Source organism: Oncorhynchus tshawytscha, linkage group LG28, assembly GCF_018296145.1.
Source record: "Oncorhynchus tshawytscha isolate Ot180627B linkage group LG28, Otsh_v2.0, whole genome shotgun sequence".
Classification (NCBI taxonomy): domain Eukaryota; kingdom Metazoa; phylum Chordata; class Actinopteri; order Salmoniformes; family Salmonidae; genus Oncorhynchus; species Oncorhynchus tshawytscha.
In genome coordinates, this window is record NC_056456.1 from 34,410,492 (window position 1) to 34,436,990 (window position 26,499).

Consider the following 26,499-nt stretch of genomic DNA (forward strand, 5'->3'; position numbering starts at 1 on the left):
TCCTACCACTAAGCTACCTGCCACCCCTCATTGATTATATGCAAGTATATTAAACTAATATCTGTTGAAAAAATCTATAAAAACAATTTGCCATCTATTCACCAAAGATTCTATAACACATTTATAGCCTCTGGCCTGGATGTGTAGGACATATTTCTGATGATTTATAGTTACAGAGTAGTTGTTAAACCCATCATCATTTTAGCAGACGCTCTTATCCAGAGTGATTTACAGGAGGATTTACGGTTAAGTGCCATGCTCAAGGGAACATCAACAGATTGCTCACCCAGTCGGCTCGGGGATTTGAACCAGGAACCTTTCGGTGAGAGTCCCAACGCTCTAAACCACTTGGCTACCTTCTGCCCGATTTCAACCCGACAGTTGCGCTGACAATCATCAAACTCGAAATGAAATACATCAACGTGCATTGTGCACACAATGTTTCATTTGTCAAAAAACGGAGCTTTACGTGTGCATAAAAAAACATCTGCTTCCCCCCTCCATTCCGTGCCAGCCCTTCTCTCATTCAAACGCACAACTAATGCTGGAACCGGGAGGCTGCAACTGCCTGAGCTGAGGAAAATGAACTCCGATAACGAACTATTAGGCTGCTTGTACACCCGATGCAGTAATTGAAGGGGTTGCAAATTAAGTCAGCAAATGTTCAACTAAAATAAGGAAGTTGAATAAACGCGTGTTCAACTTGGGAATTATTGACCGTTATTTTTACGCCCAGAGTTCTTCCCGTCTGTTTTGGAGCTGAAGTTGTTGCGCGAGGTAAATGTAAGATCCACCTGCAATCTACAGAGTTTTCCAAATAATGCTTGGATTTCTATGCTCCAGAATGTACAGTGGTATCCTTTCCTGTGAACAAGAAGTTTTGTGAGGAAAATAAACGTTATAATTTTTTAAAATATATTTATATTGCACGGGCACTTTATGAATTAATTTCATATTATGACCAAAGAGCATGAAAATACATATTTTTTATTAGGGCTCGTGCAACCGCGGAATCTCACTGACGCATCAGACATAATTGGTCTTTATACTATTTTTAAAAATCAGGTAAGGATGCAGGCATAATGTTTGACTATTCAAATGTTGCATGCGCCTGTTAATATGACGTGAACAGGCACAACAAATTGCATAGGAATTATAATGTTTATTTATGTAGCCTACTTATTTATTACAATCTGTTATTGACTTTTATTACAGCTATCCATTTCTATGTTGTATTTTAATATTTAAAACATCTCAGTGTAGTATTATTACATACAGTATAGTACTTACCCAATGAGCGAAGTTGGTTAACAATACATATTTTTAAACGTCTTTTCAACCAAAGAAATACGTATTTTCAACGTATTTTGCTCATGGGTAAGGTAAGCTTGTCATATTTTGCAATAAAATCAACATTCCATGATTCGCAAATTCCCCCATATGGTTTGTTACCCCTGGACACAGGCAACGTTTGGAGAGGATGAGGAGTCGTTGGGTGAAGCATGAGCTGCCAGGGTATCGGTCTTAGACGACTGTCTGTGCTGCTCCTATGGGAGGGGCTCGCTCTGAGCCTGTGCTGCTGCTGGACCGGGACTTGGGTTGTTGCTGCTGCAGCCGGGCCCAGTGATGATGGTGGTACCGCTGGGCCCATGGGCTGGTTGCTGTCGGACAAAGGGCCCTTCCACCACTCTTTGGATTTCACTGAGTCGGTGGAGAGACACCAACAGGGCTACACTACCAGATACAAGATGTTCAGGTGACCTTTTTCTCTCTCTTTAGTAGCCCCCCCCACACTACCAACCTCAATACAATTTCAACTTAAGGGGCTTTATTGTCATGGGAAACCTATGTTTAGATTGCCAAAGCAAGTGAAATAGATAATGAACAAAAGTGAAATAATCAATCAAAAATGTACAGTAAACATTACACTTACAAAAGTTTCAAAATAATAAAGATATATAAAATGTAATTATGTCTATATATAGAGTTGTAATGATGTGCAAATAGATAAGTACAAAAGGGAAAATAAATAAACATAAATATAGGTTGTATTTACAATGGCATTTGTTCTTCACTAGTTGCCCTTTTCTTGTGGCAACATGTCACAAATCTCTCTCTCTCTCTCTCTCTCTCTCTCTCTCTCTCTCTCTCTCTCTCTCTCTCTCTCTCTCTCTCTCTCTCTCTCTCACACACACACACAAATATAGGGAGAGAGAGAGACAGCCTCACAACTAGGGTTGCAAAGCTACTGGTAATTTCATAAAATTTCCCAGAATCTTCTGTAAATGTTTTAATTAATTTATACTAGAATAACTTTAAATAGATTATTCCTATGGTATTACTTTGAAATATAGGTGTACATATTGTCCATTATTTTCTAGTGGTTATACCATATGGTTCAAAAGAAAATAGCCCAATTCATGTAAAAAGCATCTAATCAATTTAGGCATTATTTTCAATTACCTCTGCAACTCTTCCAACAATTGACTTTTTTTCGCAACTGCCACCAGTTTGGACACATTTACAACAAAGACATGTTGACATATTAAAATACATTTCCCCCCAAAATATATAAAGGATATTTCATGCTGAAACCCTCATAATAAAACACCAATGTGTATCACTACATTGATGGTTCATATTTAGCATAATGTTTTACAGTTTTGTCATGAATATTTTATATTGTCAAATAATCTTATTTTACTTTTTGTATATATTTTAGATGTGATAAGGCCACACAGAGGGCCAGAGATAATTATACCAGAGATAATTACAGACACCTGTGATAATCTGAAGTGCCCATAAAAGTTTACTAGATCTTACAAAATTCCCCAAAACCTTAAAAGCTAACAAAAGTCTGGCAGTTTACTGGTAAACTTCGAAAGATTCCAGTAGTATACCCTCCCTTTGCAACCCTACTCGCATGCATGTGAGACTATTCTGTGGCACATTCCCCTCTCTGAACAACACTTCACTCCTACAGCGTGTCGTTATTAACTCTCGGCATATTATTATTTTGTAGCAGTGTTTTTACATACAGCACTGTCGTTGTGACTGTTTTTTAAAGGACACATATGTTACAATTCAGTTCAGTCCTGATATTGCGTTCACTGACTGATGTAGGCACGGTGTCTAAATAGCATACATGCAAATCCATGAAAGTTTGTGGCGTCAACACATACGTTGTAAGTAAACATAGGCTGGATGTCCACCACAATTCACATTGATGGGTATGTTGTTTTCAGAACTAGTGTGAATGGAATGTGTTACACTTTGCTTGTGACATTGGTGGAACACACGCACCCTGGTTAATGCCCTGTACCAGAGAGGATATAGACAGACTGCTTTAGAAAATGGCAGAGTATTGCCTGAAACATTGCTAAATGGTTTAGAATAAATTGAAGGTGGGAGTTCTTTTGAAAGTGAAGTGTGCTACTCAAACTTCCAATGAGCCGTTGAAAGTATAGGATGATGCTGGCCTTGTGCCACAATATAATGACATTCCTAAATATGGTCCTGCTGTTCCGCTATGACTCAATACTTGTTCTCCCCCTTGTGGCAAGCCAGATAAAGGAGGATTTCTACTGGCTTTGAGAACGCTGAAGTCTTCACAAAAATATGTCTCTCTGAACAGCCTCTACTGATTTGAATTCTCTCTCTAGAAGGGAGCAAAAGCAACATGGGGAATCTTTTCAACTGATATGATGCCCCCACTTTGAAACGTCCTCTGTTTCGATTGGAATATGGGTCCTAGCAACGTAACCATGTGGATTAACATTGGATCCCCTACAGTTACAAATGATTAGACTGACAAACCGCTGGTGTCCGTCTTTCCTCTTGACCCGTTCTCCATGGTCCCCGGAGGACCTTCCCGTTTCTCTGTGTTTGATTGCACATGAGCCCAGGGTCTTGAACAGGAAGCTGTCAGACTATTATCCACCAGTGTAGCGTTAGCGTAGCATGCCTGCTTCCCATCCATAAGTGTTCACTGGTGAATAAGCCTGCAGGCTAACGCCAGGGTGTGATCTATAGAGGCCATCAAGTGACACCCGGAGAGGCACTGCAGTCTGTCTCTCTTTAGGATGATTGGCTGTAATTACACCCTCTACACTGGCCTGATTCCTCAATTATTTCTCTGCCGATCGTTTCTCGTGGCAGTGATTTGATTGCCTCCCACGAGAAGAGACAAGAAGGCAGTGTCTGAAATATTGGGGCAGTAGGACTCTTGACTGTAGAGACTGGAGAGAGACTAGCGTATTAGAACGCTTTCACTTGCAGGTCCCCAGATGGGACGTGACTGTGTATGCAACACTTGAGCTCGATGTGACACGTGTCAGTACACTGTGTACGAAGCGGCTAATGGTCACCACAAACAGTAGGCTAATGGTGAATCACAAGGGCTTTGTGAGATCACATTATGAATATATTTTGTTAGCTATGGACACCTCAAGTGCTTATAGTTAAAGCATTTCTATGGTTTCCTGAAAGGCTCCAAGGCAGAGGTTCTAATTTCCTGAAAGGCTCCAAGGCAGAGGTTCTAATTTCCTGAAAGGCTCCAAGGCAGAGGTTCTAATTTCCTGAAAGGCTCCAAAGCAGAGGTTCTAATTTCCTGAAAGGCTCCAAGGCATAGGTTCTAATTTCCTGAAAGGCTCCAAAGCAGAAGTTCTAATTTCCTGAAAGGCTCCAAAGCAGAAGTTCTAATTTCCTGAAAGGCTCCAAAGCAGAAGTTCTCATTTTGCTCTAAATGGCTCACAGTCATAGAATGATTCATGGTCATTCAAATATGGTTCAGGATTAGCTGTGATTCATGGTTACCCATACACTCTTAGAAAAAAATGGTTCCAGAAGGGTTATTCAGCTGTCCCCATATCAGAACCATTTTTGGGTCCAAATAGAATCCTTTTTGGTTAGAGGGTAGAACGTTTGGTTGATCTATGTAGAACCCTCTGCGTAAAGAGTTCTACATGGTACTCAAAAGGGTTCTACCTGGAACCAAAACAACAATTTTAGGTTCTGACATTACACTGGTTAATGGGTGATCTGGCATAGAGGGTCAGTGGTTTCATGGTCACATTGACTATTTATAATACTTATTATGCCTAGTGCTGCATTGGACCCTCTCATAAAGACTATAATGCTACAGTAGCACTATTGTACTGTGGTCACCTAACAAAGGCATTGTGAAACTGAGGTTTCCTTTCTTCAGCAAGATCGAAGCTACAATGAAACAAGGCAAAAGAGCAGCAACAAAGACAATTGTAAGACAAGGTCATACAGTCTCACAGACGTGTGAACATATGTGTTGGCAGAGTGACCCACGGTTTATTAGCCAGTGGCAATGTCTGTCAGAGCAAATTCCAGCCAATCTGAAGTCATTCGACACTTTCCTTTGCCCTCCCTCAAGTTGCGTGCCAACATACGAAGGCTTTAGGAGAAAATATCTGCAGTATGCTCACAGCTCCTCCAGGGAAAATTCCATACCGTCTGGATGTATTAGCTATTATGTGAGAGATTCTGCCTGTGTCTGTCTGTAAATGTTGTGTCTGTCTTATAAATATTGTGTCTGTCTGCATTGGGGTTTGTTTGTGTTAAATGTAGGTTTTCACATTCTACAATTACATTCAAATAAATGTTCTCAACAGCCTGTTACGTTTGTGACAATTTCACAAACTGAAAACTCTCTCCACGAACCAAGAACTCAATCAAATAATTAATGAAGTGTGTTTTCAGGGAGTTCGGCCGATGGAAAGTCAACAGCCTGGTGGTGGAGAGGCGGGGCGGCAGCAACCTGGCTCCGCCCCTTGACCCTGACTTCATGCGCACAGTCAGGCAGTTGGGGCGGCGGCCCACCCTCCGCAGGATCACTGAGACCATTATCAAGAAGTACGGGACTCACCTCCTGCTGTCCGCCACTCTTGGAGGTACAGTAAATAGAGGCTCCAAGCGTTGGTTCCTACTTTACCCGCATCACGGCAGGACTCCTTAGACTCCTTAGAAGTGGGTTTTTCAAGAGGGAATTTCATATAACTTTTAAAATGTAAAATCTGTTACTGAATGTAATGTATGACTCAGACAATGGTAAAACATTCCTAGTGTCTGAACAACACTTTACATTCAATAACTTCTTACTTAGCTACAGCAGATACTTCTGCATAAGGGGTATATTTTTAGTAACATATGTAATGTGGAAATTATACAGGTTGGAATTTATGTATTATACTGTATCTTATGTGCTTAAAAAGCTACTGTATATACTATATATATATATATATATATATATATATATATATATATATATACAGTTAAAGTCGAAAGTTTACATACACCTTAGCCAAATACATTTCAACTTTTCAAAATTCCTGACATACAATCAGAGTAAAAATTCCCTATCTTAGGTCAGTTAGGATCACCACTTTATTTTAAGAATGTAAAATGTCAGAATAATAGTAGAGATAATGATTTATTTCAGATTGTATTTCTTACATCACATTTCCAGTGGGTAAGAAGTTTACATACACTCAATTAGTAGTTGGTAGCATTGCCATTAAATTGCTTAACTTGGGTCAAATGTTTTTGGTAGCCTTCCACAAGCTTCCCATAATAAGTTGGGTGAATTTTGGCCCATTCCTCCTGACAGAGCTGGTGTAACTGAGTCAGGTTTGTAGGCCTCCTTGCTTGCACACACTTTTTCAGTTCTGCCCACAAATGTTCGATGGGATTGAGGTCAGGGCTTTGTTATGGCAACTCCAATACCTTGACTTTGTTGTCCTTAAGCCATTTTGCCACAACTTTGGAAGTATGCTTGGGGTCATTGTCCATTTGGAAGATCCATTTGTGACCAAGCTTTAACTTCCTGGCTGATGTCTTGAGATGTTGCTTCAATATATCCACATAATTTTCTTCCCTCATGATGCCATCTATTTTGTGAAGTGCACCAGTCCATCCTGCAGCAAAGGACCCCCACAACATGATGCTGCCACCCCCGTGCTTCACGTTTGGGATGGTGTTCTTTGGCTTGCAAGCCTCCCCCTTTTCCTCCAAACATAACAATGGTCATCATGGCCAAACAGTTCTATTTTAGCTTCATCAGACCGGAGGACATTTCTCCAAAAATTACAATCTTTGTCCCCATGTGCAGTTGCAATTTGTAGTCTGGCTTTTTAATGGCGGTTTTGGAGCAGTGGCTTCTTCCTTGCTGAGCAGGCTTTCAGCTTAAGTCGTTATAGGACTCATTTTACTGTGGATATAGATACTTTTGTACCCGTTTCCTCCAGCATCTTCACAAGGTCCTTTGCTGTTGTTCTGGGAGACAGGAGACAGAACGCTTCTCTTTCCTGAGCGGTACGACGGCTGCATGGTCCCATGGTGTTTTTACTTGTGTACAATTCTTTGTACAGATGAATGTGGTACCTTCAGGCATTTGGAAATTGCTCCCAAGGATGAAACAGACTTGGGGAGGTCTACAAGGTCTTGGCTGATTTCTTTTGATTTTCCCATGATGTCAAGTAAAGAGGCACTGAGTTTGAAGGTAGGCCTTGAAATACATCCACAGGTACACCTCCAGTTGACTCAAATTATGTCAATTAGCCTATCAGAAGCTTCTAAAGCCATGATATAATTTTCTGGAATTGTCCAAGCTGTTTAAAGGCACAGTCAACTTTGTATGTAAACCTCTGACCCACAGGAATTGTCATACAGTGAATTATAATTGAAATAATCTGTCTGTAAAGAATTGTTGGGAAAATTACTTGTGTCATATGCACAAAGAAGTTGTCCTAACCGACTTGTCAAAACTATAATTTGTTACCAAGAAATGTGTGGAGTGGTGGAAAAACGAGTTTTAATGACTCCAACCTAAGTGTATCTAAACTTCCGACTTCAACTGTATTAAAACAGGGAACTCAGTTCAGTATGGTTGCTGGATTGGGGTGAGATTAAACATACATCACATGTTCTGCTCATTATCTTTCTTCATCACAGTCAATGAATAATTGGAACCTCTCTAAAGAAGAGACGGGAGATGATCACCATTGATCATGAGATCACTGAGCCTCTCTGGCTCAGTTAATGGTCTCCCCTTTCCTAATTTCCTGTAATCAGGGGAGGAGTCCTTGACGATATTTGTGGATAAGCGGAAGCTGAGCCGAGGCCCAGAACCAGGGGCTGGAGCTGAGGGCAGCAGCCACAACAATACAGGGGCTGGGGTGGTGACCCTGGAGGCCCTTCACCAGCTGGCTGCCTCCTACTTCACCGACAGGGAGAACACCCTGCGCCGTCTCCACCACCTCCAGATCGCCTCCACCGCCATCAGGGTAAGAGACCCCTGACTGCCCTTTGCCTCTGGGCATACAGAGGGGAAGTTAGATGCCAATATAGGTTACTATAGGAGGTCAAACTGTGTTAAAACCAATGCAGCTGCTGCAAGGACTTTGCTATGTTTTCTTTAGATTTTTGTTTCTGTGGGGGAGGCAAGTGGATAGGTTACTGTTGCATTTAATGTTGCCATTTTATTTATGTCAAATATTCACAGTGTAGCATGTTGATGTGTTGTTTTGATTTAGATTTTTCCTTATTGTCAGTCTCTCGCTGTGCCGATTAAGTAAGTAAGCGTTGTTGTGTATATATAGTGTATAGTGTATCAGATATGAGTCCTTTTTATCTCAAAATGAAAATCTACTGGGAATTAACATGTTTCAAGTTATAAGAATTTCATGTGACTTACATCAGACTGTACCCACATGTGTTCCAATTATATATCAAGGGTGATATAGACAGATGAATATGGTTCTGTCAGTATAGAATATCTACATAAAAAGTATTTACTGTAGGCCGTCTATTCCAAAACTGCAATGCCGTCGGAGGTACGCCAAATAAATATGTGATTCACATTTTCAAACAGTACATTTAGATTTTCCAACGGGGCTATACATTTGGTAATGCGGGTGCAAGCAGTTGCTCCCGACGCCACTTGGGTACACTGCAGCATCCACCAAGAGGCTCTTGTTGCCAAGGGAATGCCTGACAGCTTGAAAGACGTTTTGGACACAACAGTGAAAATGGTAAACTTAGTTAAAGCAAGGCCCCTGAACTCTCCTGTATTTTCCGCAATATGCAATCATATGGGCAGCGACCATGTAACGCTTTTACAACATACAGAAGTGCGCTTGTTATCAAGGGGCAAAGTATTGACACATTTTTCTGAATTGAGAGATGAGCTTAAAGTTTTCTTTACTGACCATAATTTTCACTTGTCTGACTGCTTGCATGATGACGAGTTTCTCACACGACTGGCCTATCTGGGTGATGTTTTTTTTAGCCTGAATTATCTGAATCCAGGATTACAGGGACTCTTTGCAACTATATTCAATGTGCGAGACAAAATTGAGGCTATGATTAAGAAGTTGGAGCTCTTCTCTGTCTGCATTAACAAGGACAGCACACAGGTCTTTCCATCATTGTATACTTTTTTTGTGTGCAAATGAACTCAAGTTTACAGACAATGCCAAATGTGATAGAGCGAAGCACCTGAGTGAGCTGGGTGCGCAATTATGCAGGTACTTTTCCAAAACGGACGACACAAACAACTGAATTTGTTATCCCTTTCATGCCCTGCCTCCAGTTACAAGAGTGCCTCATCAAAATTGCAGCAAGCGGTTCTGTGAAAATGTAATTTATTCAGAAGCCACTGACAGATTTCTGGATAGGGCTGCGCTCAGAGTATCCTGCCTTGGCAAATCGCACTGTTAAGACACTGATGACCTTTACAGCTACAGTGAGGGGGAAAAGTATTTGATCCCCTGCTGATTTTGTACGTTTGCCCACTGACAAAGAAATGATCAGTCTATAATTTTATTGGTAGGTTTATTTGAACAGTGAGAGACAGAATAACAACAAAACAATCCAGAAAAACGCATGTCAAAAATGTTATAAATTGATTATCATTTTAATGAGGGAAATAAGTATTTGACCCCCTCTCAATCAGAAAGATTTCTGGCTACCAGGTGTCTTTTATGCAGGTAACGAGCTGAGATTAGGAGGACACTCTTAAAGGGAGTGCTCCTAATCTCAGTTTGTTTTTCTGGATTTTGTTGTTGTTATTCTGTCTCTCACTGTTCAAATAAACCTACCATTTAATTTATAGACTGATCATTTCTTTGTCAGTGGGCAAACGTACAAAATCAGCAGGGGATCAAATAGTTTTTTCCCCACACTCTACATACCTATGTGAGAGTGGGTTCTCGGCCCTCACTAGCATGAAAACTAAGTACAGACTGTGTGTGGAAAATGATTTAAGACTGAGACTCTCTCCAATGCAACCCAACATTGCAGAGTTATGTGCATCCCTTCAAGCACAGCCTTCTCATTAACCTGTGGTGAGTTATTTGATTAACAAATAAGGTTTTATATGTAAGATATAGATAAAGAGCAATAATTATTGATTATTAGTATATTATTATTTGTGCCCTGGTCCTATAAGAGCTCTTTGTCAGCCGGGTTGTGACAAAGTCACACACATTCTTATGTTTAATAAATGTATCGTATAGTTTGTGTGATGGCTAAAAACAACATTTGAGAGTGCGCCGACCCTGGTGCTAGAGGAGGTGCAGCTGGAGGTTGAATGTTTGAAAGGGAAAGGGTATGGGACTATAAAAAGATTGCGAACCACTGCTGTAGATCATTGGTGCTCTCTCACCAATAGCAGGTGTTAGTATGTGATAATCAAGAGAGACGCTAGTAGTGTTGTAGTGTTGCCCCACATACTACAGTACCCCGATACTCCATTCAATCTTCTGACATGGATATTAAAATAGGTTAATTTCTCAATGTGGCAGGTGTAACAGTATAGCTTCCGTCCCTCTCCTCACCCCAACCCGGGCTCGAACCAGGGACCCTCTGCACACATCAACAAGTGACACCCACAAAGCATCGTTACCCATCGCTCCACAAAAGCCACGACTCTTGCAGAGCAAGGGGAACCACTACATCAAGGTCTCAAAGCGAGTGACGTCACCGATTGAAATGCTATTAGCGCGCACCGCCGCTAACTAGCTAGCCATTTTACATCGGTTACACAGGCATACCTGATATTGATGAGGAGAAGTGGCCACCTGACTGAAAGTGCCTTCCTACAGTATAGTTAATTATTCATCAAGATGATATATCTGCCCATATCTTTCTATTCATTTACGTCCAAGCTAACCACCTTTGTCAGCCATTTTGTGGAGTGAGCCGAGTGTCAATTGGTCAAGAAAAGGTTTTGAATAGGTGTTAAGGGGTGTTCAGCACTGCCAGCTGCATATAGGCCTTCATTAAAACACATATGCTGGAGAATATGGAGGAAATATGAAATAAGAACTGTTACTGAGGCATAAATCTCGAGGTTTGATTATGATTCATCTCAAGCCCGTGTCGTGATTCCCTTCATCTACGTTAGGGACGGGCAACACCAGTCCTCGCAGGACCCGAGTGGTGTCAACCCCCCCCCCCTTCCGACAAACACGGCTGATGAAACTAATTACATTCTAAACTGAAGATCATGATTAGTTGATTATTGGAGTCAGGGGTGTTAGTTGGGTCTAGGGGCCAAAGTGTGACACAAATCAGGCCCCCGAGGACTGGAGTTGCCCATGCCTGCTCTACATCATGGTTTATCATGCTACAGAATGGTTGACGTAAGACACTGTAATCAGTGTATGGGGGATTGGAAATTATGCAGACAATTACATTGATGGGAAGCTACAATCTATCTGTGGTATTAAGCAGATCTACTCCCTAAAAAAAAATATATATATATATATAAAATTACGAAAAAGAAACTGGAATCAGTTGTGAGTGACCCATATTGAGGAACACTGATTCGCATGATCACCCTGAAATATTGGTGATTGGGCAGGAATGAAAGTTAATTCATTATGAATTCTCCACCACCATTGTACAATAACTCGCCAACTAAATGTATGCTATTTCAAAATATGCTTTATTTGATTTAACTAGGCAAGTCAATTCTTATTTACAATGACAGCATAACCCGGATGACGCTGGGCCAATTATCATTGTGGTTTCAATTATGGAGTCGATATGATTTAACATTGGAGATGATTATCTTTTTCACTCTTATCAAAGATATACTATTCACACATACTATTCATTAATTTCCACAGAATATTTTCCTAGTTCATTCTCTGATGTTTGAGGCATGAAACAAAACATCAGAAAATGAATTTTCAACATTAATTAGTTTCCTTACCTCCCCAGGTGACTGAAACCAGGACAGGCCCCCTTGGATGCAGTAACTATGATAACCTTGACTCTGTCAGCTCAGTACTGGTCCACAGTCCAGAAAACAAGATCCAATTACAAGGTATGCCTGAAACTAGAACTGAAGACAAAACTTCAACAGGTGTATCACTCTGAATGAACATCAAAGAGCCAGGCCTTTCATGGCTAACATTAATATATGTATTCCCAGCAGTGTAGTTTACAGTAACTCACTACAGCTCAACATGGAATGCATTCTTCAGGAGGTTCAATGCAGCAAAGACACAGTAGTTCCTATCTGGAATCTAATTGGTTCTCCAGGCTAACCTGCGAGGATCTTTATCAAACCCATGGATGACTTAGTTGTATTTGGTTTCTGAAGTAGGATCTTCAAAAGCAATTTAGCGGCAGTGTCTGTTTGTTTTGCCTTCTTATACACCCCAAAATACTCACCCACGCCTCTCTGGCCTCCCCAGGACTCCAGGTCATTCTGCCAGCGTACCTGCGGAGCCGCTTCGTCCAGGCAGCCCTCAGCTACATCGGCTGCAACTCGGAGGGCCAGTTTGTGTGCAGGGCCAGTGACTGCTGGTGCCAGTGTAGCCCGGACTTCCCACAGTGCAACTGTCCACAGACGGACCTCCAGGCCCTGGAGAACAACCTGCTCCGCCTCAGAGAGGCCTGGACACTGGCCAACGAGGAGTTTGAGGAATCAGGTGTTTACTGGAGATAGTTGAACATGCAACAGTTCAATGACCTAAGTGATGAGCAACAATTGAGCAGCCTAGGTGGCAGGATATTTCTGATTTAGCCAGCTTGTTTTTTAACTTGCAATAATTTAGTGTAGAATTTAGAGAGTAAGGTATTCAGGCATTCAATAAGCTTCCGTATGTGAGAATGATAAAAAGCATTGTTCAGAGATACGGTGGAGAGATACGGTGTCTTTGGCTATGTCGGATTAAGGTATATGACATGCTATTCTATAAAATCCTTTCTCTGTAATTAATATTACCTGATTGAGCTAATCATGTAAATTAAATTACCTAGAAAGTCAGGGCACCAAAAAATAATATTTATAGAGCTGTTATCTTCCCAATAAACTCTTAAAGACCTAGTAATATTTTACATCAATAGCAGTCAATATTAATCGTCACCTTATTTCAGTCTCATCTGAAAGTTATAAATTCTTGGTTATCTTCACGAACCCTGACTAACAAGTTGAATCAGCAATACAAAATTGGGTTTAAGTATTTATTTACTAAATACCTAACTAATCACACAGAATTACATATACACAGAATGAATCATACCTTGATTACAAGTTATATCATGAAGGAAAACGTCCCTAGCGAAGGGAACAGATATGACAGCTGGTTACACAAAGAAAAGGGGCTGGGTTTGAGTGAAAGAGCGGGAAGACTGAGGAACAAAGGGAGAAGCCATGTCTCTATCGTAAATACAGCATCTTATGCATTCTAAATTACCGCCCATTTGGAAAAGGAAAATGCAATGTATATTTACTCTGTGCTGCGCTTCGGTAGGTTGGTGGTAGATGGAAGGCCGTGTTGCCTAACCGAGTCCTTTGAAGAATGTCTCTGGTGGTAAATTGGACACGTTGTAGTAACGTCGTTGTGTGGTAGACGGGATACTCTGTCTGTTCTTTCCTAGCCCACGTTTGCAGCTGCTGTTGCTAACTCAATGGCTAGGAGGTATCACTTCTGTAGTGAATAAGAGTTCAATGTTCATACCATTCGCAACCAAAGCTCATGCTGAGGTTGGCTTCGTTCTGTAGTTATCTGAACCATTCTGACATCGGACCGTCGTCCTCACATCCTCGGAACAGATAACATGTTAGTCCTTTAAACGTATGGACTGTCGTCCTCACATCCTCGGAACAGGAGGTTACATTTTCGTCAAGGCTTTATATAGTGGAGCGAGAAGGGTGTGTTTGAAAAGTTTTATAACCCATGTCTCTTCACAGGGGAGGCCCACTGATTGAGCAGAGCCCTAACCTTATGAAAACCCAAATCTCTCATTTGGAAGCTAAAATTACATTTCATGTTTTCACCAATCATTTTATATTCAAACATTTAAATTGAACAACAATTCCATGTGAATCCGATAACTACAATGTGCAGACTTTCCACTGTAGAGTTTATGTCATCCTATCATTGATGAGAATGTCTCATATTCATCAAGTACCACCGCATATGTTCATATGTTCAATTGGTTCAATTACCAGAATATAGTTAATTTCCCCCCACCTTCTGATGTTCCCAGAATCTCTATGTTAACCAAAGGATTTTCAAATGTCACATCAGTAGGGTAGAGAGAGGAAAAAGGGGGGGAGAGGTATTTATGACTGTCATAAACCTACCCCCAGGCCAACGTCATGACAGAAGGGAGTATACTAGAAAAACCTTACTGAAGTCACATAATAAAAGTGTCTCGTGGGATTTCTCACTTCTTGAAAACACTTTAGAAATAGGGGAAACATAGTGAGTTGCAGAATGGAACCCATTCAACCCGAGTGGCGCAGGGGTCTAAGGCACTGCATCTCAGTTCTAGAGGCGTCACTACAGACCCTGGTTTGATCCTGGGCTGTATCACAACCGGCTGTGATCAGGAGTCCTATAGTGCGGCGCACAATTGGCCCAGTGTCCTCCGGGTTAGGGGTGGGTTTGGCCATCATTGTAAGTAAGAATTTGTTCTTAACTGACTTGCCTAGTTAAATAAAATAAAAATAAACTCTGAATCAGAGAGATGCAAGGGGCTACCTTAATCAGCGCCCGGGTTTAACTTCTGTGCTCAAGGGCAGGATTTATCCACTTGGGGATTTAAACCAGCGACCTTTCAGTTACTGGCCCAACACTCTTGATGTAATAGGTTACCATGGCAATATACATGGCCTTGCTTCGAAAGCTGGAAGTGTATATTTGCACCCACTTCAACCACCATCTCATACCATCTGATAAATTACCAATCAGTTACTAAACCATTCAATGGTGCACACTGCAGACTGGTTGTTAATAAAATATGATGCCTCTTGAAATAACAGTTCTGCACTCTAGTAAGCTGAGAAGAAACAATCTGAACCAGTATCTCTGAACACGTTGTTTATTTATATTTGTGTTTGTTTACATTTCTGGGACAGACAAAAACAATGAGAACAGACACACTGTCACATGTTGTAATTATTCCCCAATGGCTCACGTGGAACCAAACTTGACTTATTCATGTTTATTTTATTTTTTTTACTCTTGACTTACTATTTTAGAGGAGTTCCAAAGCTTCGTCGGAAGGCTGCCAACCCAGTACGCGGTGAACAAATCTGTCGTGGAACACTTTTGGAGGACGGATGGGGGTCTGCTCCAGCGCTACAGGCAGCTGGAGACCATGAGAGGCCTGCTTCTCGACAAAGCACGCCACACCGCTAACAAGCTCTTCAGCCTCATTAAGAGATGCCGCCATCAACCCAGAATTGTGCTGCACAGGGAGAGGTATAGACTATTGTTTCATTAACCCAAGGTTTCCCCCAAACTTCCTTTGTCTTGTAATTATGCAAATGATTTATGCACTGTGCTAGAAAGAAAGACACAAAAAAGAGTAGTTTTAGGAGACAAGAAGGGCTGACAGACGAAATTGAGTCTCACCTCGGAAAACCAGAGTTGAGGATAGCTGGACAACTGGCAGTTGCTAATTGCAATGCAATTAGTACTGTTTTAACTTTTGTTACCCAAAGTGTATCTAAGACCACTGGGCTCAATAAAAGATGAAGTACCTACTCACTAGGCCACAATAAGTCTTCAGATTGTGTCACACATCCACACTCAGAAAAGAGTATCAATAACAAACCTTTTGGCATTCAAACGGTTAGGTCCTCTTTATCTTATGCCTCTGCTGAAGTGTTTTCGTTAACAGTTCAAACTACAGCCTGAACAACATTCCAATTATAAGTTGGTTAGCCTGGTCCCAGATCCGTTTGTGCTGTCTTACAAGGCTGGCAAGATAGCCCGGTCCCTTGTACTGTATCTGTACAAATACTATATATCTGTATCAATACAAATACAGTGCTGCCAAGTGCACTGTGACTACTGTGGCGCTTGGCGGAGTTCTTAACGGGTCCAACAGAACCCCTGAGTCCTGACATGAGTAGTCCTCTAGCTCCCGGTTCAGCCCTATGTAATGCAACCTGGTCTAGCTTGTATTAGTTACTCCAGTCTTCCAGAGAGCCTTTCCTTTGAGCATAACTTCCCGGTGCTGGACTCCTCTCTCCTGACCTCTCTGTTTTAATGGCCATTCTTTGGAAAAAATGAACTACATTACAAAATTCTTCAGTACTGCTGCCAAACACTCTGCTTCCACAATCCTCAATACAATTACACTACTTTATCACACCCTTCTGGTCATAAAGGGGGATTTGACGGAGGTTCCCAATTATTTAACTGGTCCATTTTTTCCGCATGTGATCCTATGAAATGTTTTATGCATAGTTTATTTGCTCTGTAATTGTACTGGGTGGTTAGTATTCAATATTCATACATTGAACAAAAAAAGTGTGTGTGTGTGTGTGTGTGTGTGTGGTTGGCTCTCTCAGTCAGCACCCACCTGCCTACTCCAGAGGAATATTTTCATTTTGGTCTGATTTAGCTTGCATTCCAGCAGCTGAGCCTACAAGTGCAGAGATGGGGCTTCTGCTCTGCCTATCCTGCTTAATTGACAGATATTGTTGCTGTGAATGTGCAGTATGAAACCTATTGTGTCTGATGAGATGTTTTTAACATTATTCAAAGACAGAAAACAAAAATAAAACGTTAATTGACTAACAAAGGTACGTTCACCTACAGTATGTTCTGTCCTCCGTCCTCAGACCCCTCCGCTACTGGCTGAGCTACATCCTGTCCCTCCTGTACTGCAGTGAGAACGACCACATCGGCGTGTACTCTGAGCAGACCAGGAGCTGTTCCTGCCCCTACCACCACTCTTCCTGCCAGGGCCCTGTCCCCTGCTCTGTGGGAGAAGGCCCCCGCTGTGCGTCTTGTTCCCCCGAGAACCGCACCCGCTGCTCCAGCTGCAACCCGGGCTTCTTTCTAGGCCAGGGGCTCTGCCGACCCGCCGTACCTGACCCCACGGATCCTTACCTGGGTTTGGAGAGCGACCGCGACCTTCAGGACTTGGAGCTGCGCTACCTACTCCAGCGCCGCGACTCGCGCATTGCCCTGCACGCCATCTTCGTCAGCAGCGATGTGCGCCTCAATGCCTGGTTTGACCCGTCGTGGCGGAAGAGGATGCTGCTGACGCTGAAGAGCAACCGCTACAAGTCCAACCGTGTGCACATGCTCCTGGGGGTGTCGCTCCAGGTGTGCCTGACCAAGAACAGCACGCTGGAGCCTGCGCTGTCCGTGTTCGTCAACCCGTTCGGGGGCAGCCACTCGGAGAGCTGGACCATGCCGATCGGCCAGCACGGCTACCCCGACTGGAACAGGACCAAGCTGGATATCCCCCTGGACTGCTACAACTGGACCTTGACACTGGGCAACCGGTGGAAGAGCTTTTTCGAGACCGTCCATTTCTACCTGAGGAGCCGCGTTAGGGATTCGGGGCCAGGCTCGGGGGTTGGGGGACACAGAAACGCTAGTAGAGCGTACTTTGAACCACCAGAGGGCGCCGTGGAACCTGTGGAGGCATATTCATCCCAGAACATGGGCTACATGAAGATCAACAGCATGCAGCTGTTTGGATACAGCATGCACTTTGACCCAGATGCAATCCAGGACCTAATCCTGCAGTTGGACTACCCGTACACCCAGGGATCCCAGGACTCAGCCCTGCTGCAGCTGGTAGAGGTCCGCTATAGGGTCAACCGCCTCTCCCCTCCAGGGGCTCAGCCTATGGACCTGTTCTCGTGTCTGCTCCGTCAAAGACTGAAACTGTCCAGTTCAGAAGTGACCAGAATACTGGCTTCTCTACAGGCTTTCAGTGCCAGACAACCAAACTTTGTGGAGTACGAGGCAACCAAGCTATGTAGTTAATAATGGGCAGGTGGGCGGGGCCAATGTGATGTTTTTTGTATTAACCCACTCAGATACAATGTCAGCCCCATAGCCTATATCTGTTTGTGTTGGTGTTTGCCGTTCATGGCTTTATTTGTATATAAGTGTCATTAAATTTGATGTTTTTATCAATACCGGTCAAAAGTTTGGACACACCTACTCATTCAAGAGTTTTTCTTTATTTTTTACTATTTTCTACATTGTAGAATAATAGTGAAGACACCAAAACTTTGAAATAACACATATGGAATCATGTAGTAAATAAAAAAGTATTTGCCTTGATGACAGCTTTGCACACTCTTGGCATTCTCTCAACCAGCTTCACCTGGAATGCTTTTCCAACCGTCTTGAAGGAGTTCCCACATATGCTGAGCACTTGTTGGCAGCTTTTCCTTCACTCTGCGGACCAACTCATCCCAAACCATCTCAATTTGGTTGAGGTCAGGGGATTGTGGAGGCCAGGTCATCTGATGCAGCACTCCATCACTCTCCTTCTTGGTAAAAAAATCCCTTACACAGCCTGGAGGTGTGTTGGGTCCACTAAGTCAAACCAGATGGGATGGTGTATCGCTGCATAAAGACACGGCGGTTGGAACCAAAAATCTCCAATTTGGACTGCAGACCAAAGGGCAAATTTCCACCAGTCTAATATCCATTGTGTCTTGGCCCAAGTATGTCTCTTCTTCTTATTGGTGTCCTTTAGTAGTGGTGTCTTTGCAGCAATGTGACCATGAAGGCCTGATTCACACAGTCTGCTCTGAACAGTTGATGTTGAGATGTGTCTGTTACTTATTTGGATTTGTTTAACACTCTTTTGGTTACTACATGATTCCATATACATTTTTTCATAGTGTTGATGTCTTCACTATTATTCTACAATGTAAAATAGAGGAAAACCCTCGAATGAGTAGGTGTTCTAAAACGTTTGACCGGTAGTGTACATTGGAAAGATTTGGAAAAAAGCATCCCTTTTTCCCTTTTTACAGAAAATGCTGCAATTTATTATTGGACAGAGAGGATTTGATCTGCTTTATACAGGTATCAAATCAGCATCTATTCCAAATGTATATGACCACTGTGTTATTACAGTGGATTATTGGATTGATCCTAACACACACCTACTGAAACCTATGTAAGTCATTTGCTAATGGAAGGAGAACGAGGTGCTGCAAATGTGCTGTGTTAGTACTGCCCATCTGGAGCTGCAGAACACAGTGTCTCATAATGTCTCCGTTCTGTAACAGCCTTGGCACATATTACCAAGGGTATAGTGAGGACAGTAGCCTCCGCCCCCTGTCTCTGGCTGCCATTCACACTCACTGTGATGGATGAGAGAGGGAGGTAGAGAGACATGCACAGCATCAAACACAGGCTAGGTATCAATGGCCTTTATCAGAGATAATTAGCTCACAGAGGAAATAGGGAGTTGATTGAAGGCTCAATGACCGAGGGTGAAATTAGACCCGAACTCCCAAAAGAACTGTTGTCTCTAGACTACAGTGTCAGCTGTTTGAGTATGACTTGCATCTTAGATAGCACTTGCAGAAGTGGCTTGTCGTCGCTTAATCTCGATTCGTAAGACGTTCCCCCCTGGGGTTAAGGAGTGATGGGTGGTTATCCATCCCGTCTCTTCCCTCTGTTGTAACGCTAACTTTAAGGGAAAGAGAAAGTGGGTAGAAACATAAGCAATTAACTTGAAAACACTACCAAATGACGCACTCGTTCTTCACAAATTCGGTTATGGGCTAAATTATTTTCCTATTTATTTATTAAATGCAGTCATTTAGTTTGTAAGTAAATTGGATTTCCAAATTCGATAGACTGAATCCTTTTCAGTGAGGTAAGGTTTAGATTTCAAATATTTAAACATTTTTAAAGGTCCTAGAAGCATTTGCATATCTAAATGGAATGTAAAGTAATTAAAATCATGGCTGAGTAAACAAACAGCGATGTCACGCATGTGCAGCATACATTGACATCTGAACTAAACTCCTCAGTGTGACAAGGCCCAAGTGTGCTCAAACAAACCCTTTAAAATGTCCTTGATTGTGGGGTTGCAAAAGTCCCTGATTACTAATCTTTACACTGTTTTGTGTTTCAATACGTTACTTACCAAGGATTGTTGACCACTGAGATTCTTTTTCAATCGTGGTTTTTATTGTGTGATTGCACCACATGTAGGCCTATATCTGCTAATGTATAGGTTTTAAACACGCACACACACAATCAAACACGCACACACACACACATACACACACACTGAGCGATTAGCTGAGGCTTTGGGCAGGGCAGTGGGCCTCAGAGGAAACATGAGTAAGACTAATAATATAATGTGTCTGTTTTACAAGTGGACTGGTGAGGGGAGGGTGGGTTGCGGTGAAGGACAAGAGTTTATGGAGACGAGTCTCTCAGGAGAGGCATTTAAAATAATGGCTGACAATCCACAGGAAGAACACAATGAGCTGGCAGTCCATCAAGACAGTCTAAAGGGAAATCTGTGAGTGTTTGGTATTCATCATACAGCAGCCGTTCCTCTTTATGAAACAGCCCTGCTGTTGAAGCCGAGCCAAGTTCTACTGCTGTTGAAGCCGAGCCAAGCTCTACTGCTGTTGAAGCCGAGCCAAGTTCTACTGCTGTTGAAGCCGAGCCAAGTTCTACTGCTGTTGAAGCCGAGCCAAGTTCTACTGCTGTTGAAGCCGAGCCAAGCTCTACTGCTGTTGAAGCCGAGCCAAGTTCTACTGCTGTTGAAGCCGAGCCAAGTTCTACTGCTGTTGAAGCCGAGCCAAGTTCTACTGCTGTTGAAGCCGAGCCAAGCTCTACTGCTGTTGAAGCCGAGCCAAGTTCTACTGCTGTTGAAGCCGAGCCAAGTTCTACTGCTGTTGAAGCCGAGCCAAGCTCTACTGCTGTTGAAGCCGAGCCAAGTTCTACTGCTGTTGAAGCCGAGACAAGCTCTACTGCTGTTGAAGCCGAGCCAAGCTCTACTGCTGTTGAAGCCGAGCCAAGTTCTACTGCTGTTGAAGCCGAGCCAAGTTCTACTGCTGTTGAAGCTGAGCCAAGTTCTACTGCTGTTGAAGCCGAGCCAAGCTCTACTGCTGTTGAAGCCGAGCCAAGTTCTACTGCTGGTTAAGCCGAGCCAAGCTCTACTGCTGTTGAAGCCGAGCCAAGCTCTACTGCTGTTGAAGCCGAGCCAAGCTCTACTGCTGTTGAAGCCGAGCCAAGTTCTACTGCTGTTGAAGCCGAGCCAAGTTCTACTGCTGTTGAAGCCGAGCCAAGTTCTACTGCTGTTGAAGCCGAGCCAAGTTCTACTGCTGTTGAAGCCGAGCCAAGTTCTACTGCTGTTGAAGCCGAGCCAAGTTCTACTGCTGTTGAAGCCGAGCCAAGCTCTACTGCTGTTGAAGCCGAGCCAAGCTCTACTGCTGTTGAAGCCGAGCCAAGCTCTACTGCTGTTGAAGCCGAGCCAAGTTCTACTGCTGTTGAAGCCGAGCCAAGCTCTACTGCTGTTGAAGCCGAGCCAAGCTCTACTGCTGTTGAAGCCGAGCCAAGCTCTACTGCTGTTGAAGCCGAGCCAAGTTCTACTGCTGAAGCCGAGCCAAGTTCTACTGCTGTTGAAGCCGAGCCAAGTTCTACTGCTGTTGAAGCCGAGCCAAGTTCTACTGCTGTTGAAGCCGAGCCAAGTTCTACTGCTGTTGAAGCCGAGCCAAGCTCTACTGCTGTTGAAGCCGAGCCAAGCTCTACTGCTGTTGAAGCCGAGACAAGCTCTACTGCTGTTGAAGCCGAGCCAAGCTCTACTGCTGTTGAAGCCGAGCCAAGTTCTACTGCTGTTGAAGCCGAGCCAAGTTCTACTGCTGTTGAAGCCGAGCCAAGTTCTACTGCTGTTGAAGCCGAGCCAAGCTCTACTGCTGTTGAAGCCGAGCCAAGTTCTACTGCTGTTGAAGCCGAGCCAAGCTCTACTGCTGTTGAAGCCGAGCCAAGCTCTACTGCTGTTGAAGCCGAGCCAAGCTCTACTGCTGTTGAAGCCGAGCCAAGTTCTACTGCTGTTGAAGCCGAGCCAAGTTCTACTGCTGTTGAAGCCGAGCCAAGTTCTACTGCTGTTGAAGCCGAGCCAAGCTCTACTGCTGTTGAAGCCGAGCCAAGTTCTACTGCTGTTGAAGCCGAGCCAAGTTCTACTGCTGTTGAAGCCGAGCCAAGTTCTACTGCTGTTGAAGCCGAGCCAAGCTCTACTGCTGTTGAAGCCAAGCTCTACTGCTGTTGAAGCCGAGCCAAGCTCTACTGCTGTTGAAGCCGAGCCAAGCTCTACTCCTGTTGAAGCCGAGCCAAGTTCTACTGCTGTTGAAGCCGAGCCAAGTTCTACTGCTGTTGAAGCCGAGCCAAGCTCTACTCCTGTTGAAGCCGAGCCAAGCTCTACTGCTGTTGAAGCCGATACAAGCTCTACTGCTGTTGAAGCCGATACAAGCTCTACTGCTGTTGAAGCCGAGCCAAGCTCTACTCCTGTTGAAGCCGAGCCAAGCTCTACTCCTGTTGAAGCCGAGCCAAGCTCTACTGCTGTTGAAGCCGAGCCAAGCTCTACTGCTGTTGAAGCCGATACAAGCTCTACTGTGCTGGCCTAGTTAGGCATCCACCACTGGAACGTTTCTGGAAAGAAGTGACAGAGTAAAAATAAATTATCAGAGCCAGTAGGATATGTTTCACAATAGTGTGAAAATAGGAAATGTGAGCAAAATGGATCCACTTACAGGAATAGAGCAGTAACAACCTGTTTTGCCCCCAGCAAGAGTAGCTGCTGCCTTGGCAACAGCTAATGGGCAGTAGCAGTGTGTGGGTAATATCACTGAGGAAGCCAAGCCAAGCCAGTTAAAAAGCCATATACATACAGCCTTTTGTAATAATTGCATTGTTTGTTCTATAACCCATTTGTTCATACGCCACCGTGATCTACAATAACACCCTGACAACAAACACACAGTGGCAGAATATATTACCTTTATTTTACTAGGCAAGTCAGTTAAGAACATTGAACAATTTTCAATGACGGCCTAGGAACAGTGGGTTAACTGCCTGTTCAGGGGCAGAACGACAGACTTGTACCTTGTCAGCTCAGGGATTTGAACTTGCAACCTTTCAGTTACTAGTCCAACGCTCTAACCACTAGGCTACCCTGCCGCCCGTATATAAATTCAACTACATTTGTTTCATCACAAAACCAGAGAGCAACATCTGTCCAGTGAAGTCCACGAAGCAAAAATTGCATGAACAAAAACAGTTACACGACCTGCAGCATGGTCAAGCAAGTTAATGTTTTCGACAGTTTACTACAAAACTACTGATTTAGAACCACTTAGTTACGGAAAGTCAGCACAAAGACAACAGGAGCACTGCCTCCACTATTCCAGCACCATTTCAACTTAAACATTTCAACATCATCAAATCAGCAAGGATATATTTGCTTATTTTAAAACAGTGAAAAGAAATGTAAAGATACCAAAAACAATTCAGTCCAATCAATGTTCCTAAATATAATGTGGCTGTCCATGGTACTGATTTCTGTGTGTGTGTGTGTGTGTGTGTGTGTGTGTGTGTGTGTGTGTGTGTGTGTGTGTGTGTGTGTGTGTGTGTGTGTGTGTGTGTGTGTGTGCGTGTGCGTGCGAGTGTGCGTGTGTGCAAGTAAAAATATATATATACTCACCCTACTTGTAGACTAGTTGAAGGCCAATGCCATCCTCGTCTCTTTCATGTTGACAAAACGGTCTATGGCTCTGTCATACAGTACGCTTTTAGTTTTTATTGTCATAGGCTACTTAGCTAAAATGCTTACTAGCCTGACTTCATCGCATGGGCAACAGTGAACCAGCTAAGTTAGATAGCTAGTTAACATGAGCCTACCAGGCTACATCTAGGCTATATATGGAACTTCAATCATCTCAGGCCAGTGGCACAACATATTAATTTATGGTTAGATCCGAATCTCTGTCATAATCATTGGCCTGTACAGAGAATTATTTGATTTGATTTGAGAATTAAGTCAAAACTACATGTCCAAATCCCCATCATCGTCCATGGCTTAGGAAAAGGGCCGATTTAGCAAGCTAGCTACTGCAGCACATCAACACAAGCCGACCGACCATAAACTGACACATTTTTCTGACAATTATGACGTTTTTCTTAGGATGTGATTTGATTTGTGTGAAGAGAAATCCAAAATGAGGGGGGGGGGGGCGGCAGACAACCCACAGCTGAGCTCAGTGCAACGATGATTTGCTAATTATTTTATATTTTTTTATCAAGGGAAGTAAATGCTTGCTGGCATCAATCAATCAAATGCTACGGCAGTAACATGTCATACTCTTTTGTTCCAGACAGCATCAGATACATGGGCTACACATACAGAGACAGAGGGGTGCTGTTTCCCTCACTCGGATGATTTCTCCCGTGAGATTCAGCCACTTGCGAGAAGACGGAAAATTATGAAAACACAGAGAGACGAGAGACATTATTTTATCATTAAAAAAAATGGTAGTGGTCAAATATCCATGATTACACACCAGTGCTAATGGGGATCCTAATAAATATGAAATACTAAACCTAGAGTGATTGATAACGGTATTTGTTAAGGGAATATACTATTTTTCCCCCTCATCATGCACATACGAAATGATACAAGTCATAATCTATTATATTAAGTTTGTCAATAGATTCCTTCTACTTTCTCGCAATAATATTAGAGCACTCTTTAAAACTATTTTTCAGAATTCTAAAGCTATTCTTGAGATCTACAAAAGCAGCAAGCTGTTTTCTGTGTAGCCCCATCCTCGGCTAAAAGCTGTGTGAAGTCTAATGAGAGCTATTACAATTATATTCAATAAAAATTTAAATGCAACATGCAACAGTTTCAATGATTTTACTGAGTTACAGTTCATATAAGGAAATAAATTCACTAGGCCCTAATCTATGGATTTCACATGACTGGGCAGGGGTGCAGCCATGGGTGGGCCTGGGAGGACATAGGCCCACCAACTTGGCAGTCAGGCCCAGCCAATCAGAATGAGTTTTTCCCCACAAAAGAGCTGTATATTACAGACAGAAATACATATCAGTTTCATCAGCTGTCTGGGTGGCTGGTCTCAGACGGTCCCGCAGGTGAAGAAGCCGGCTGTGGACGTCCTGGGCTGGCATGGTTACACGTGGTCTGCGATTGGATGCCAAATGATCTAAAACGATGATGGAGGCGGAATATGGAAGAGAAATAAACATTACATTATCAGGTAACGGCTGCTGGACATTCCTGCATGCTCAGTCAGCATGCTCATTGCACACTCCCTCAAAACTTCAGACATCTGTGGTATTGTGTTGTGTGACAAACTGCACATTTTAGATTGGAATTGTATTCTCCCCAGCACAAGGGGCACCTGTGTAATGATCATGCTGTTTAATCAGCTTCATGATATGTCACACTTATCAGGTGGATGGATTATCTTGCTGAACAAGAAAAGCGCACTAACAAGGAAGCAAACAAATTTGTGCACAAAAATTAGAGACAAAATATTTTTTGGGTGTGTATGGAAACTTTCTGGGATCTTTTATTTCAGCCCATGAAACATGGGATCAACACTTTACAAGTTGCGTTCCGTAGCACCAGATACCATAGCACCAGGCTCCGTAGCACCAGGTTCTGTAGCACCAGGCTCCGTAGCACCAGGTTCCGTAGCACCAGGTTCCGTAGCACCAGGATCCGTAGCACCAGTTTCCATAGCACCAGTTTCCGTAGCACCAGTTTCCGTAGCACCAGGTTCCGTAGCACCAGATACCGTAGCACCAGGTTCCGTAGCACCAGGTTCCTAGCACCAGGCTCCGTAGCACCAGGTTCTGTAGCACCAGGTCCGTAGCACCAGGTTCTGTAGCACCAGGTCCGTAGCACCAGGTTCCGTATCACCAGGGTCCGTATCATCAGGTTCCGTAGCACCAGGTTCCGTAGCACCAGGGTCCATATCACCATGGTCCATATCACCATGGTCTGTAGCACCAGGTTCCGTAGAACCAGGTTCCATAGAACCAGGCAAGCTGAATCAAGTACAACAAAAGCATTGGTAAGAAAAACTATACTATTTGAACCCAGGTCTGGTTGCAGAAGATTAAAAACTTGCCTTGAAACAGGCTCAAACCACAAGCAACATGGCTGGTGTTCGTCTGATGAATT

At 43.1% G+C, this 26,499-nt stretch overlaps 1 protein-coding gene across 1 annotated transcript; it reads left to right on the forward strand.

The window, feature by feature from the left end:
• The first annotated feature begins 339 nt into the window (after positions 1-339).
• LOC112226391 (BMP/retinoic acid-inducible neural-specific protein 3-like) lies at positions 340-18,464 on the forward strand. Its single transcript, XM_024390778.2, has 8 exons — positions 340-1,065; positions 1,465-1,756; positions 5,731-5,921; positions 8,101-8,312; positions 12,256-12,361; positions 12,735-12,971; positions 15,533-15,755; positions 17,126-18,464. The coding sequence occupies exons 2-8, from the start codon at positions 1,503-1,505 to the stop codon at positions 18,285-18,287; spliced, it is 2,385 nt and encodes a 794-aa protein (XP_024246546.2). The 5' UTR covers positions 340-1,065; positions 1,465-1,502; the 3' UTR covers positions 18,288-18,464.
• Positions 18,465-26,499: the final 8,035 nt, after the last annotated feature.

What these genes read in the sequence shown, in the direction of transcription:
- LOC112226391 (XM_024390778.2), top strand. Translation starts at nt 1,503, where the DNA reads ATGAGCTGCCAGGGTATCGGTCTTAGACGACTGTCTGTGCTGCTCCTA. An exon ending in GCTGTCCGCCACTCTTGGAG is followed by an intron (nt 5,922 to 8,100) that starts GTACAGTAAATA and finishes TCCTGTAATCAG; the next exon opens with GGGAGGAGTCCTTGACGATA. An exon ending in TCGCCTCCACCGCCATCAGG is followed by an intron (nt 8,313 to 12,255) that starts GTAAGAGACCCC and finishes TTACCTCCCCAG; the next exon opens with GTGACTGAAACCAGGACAGG.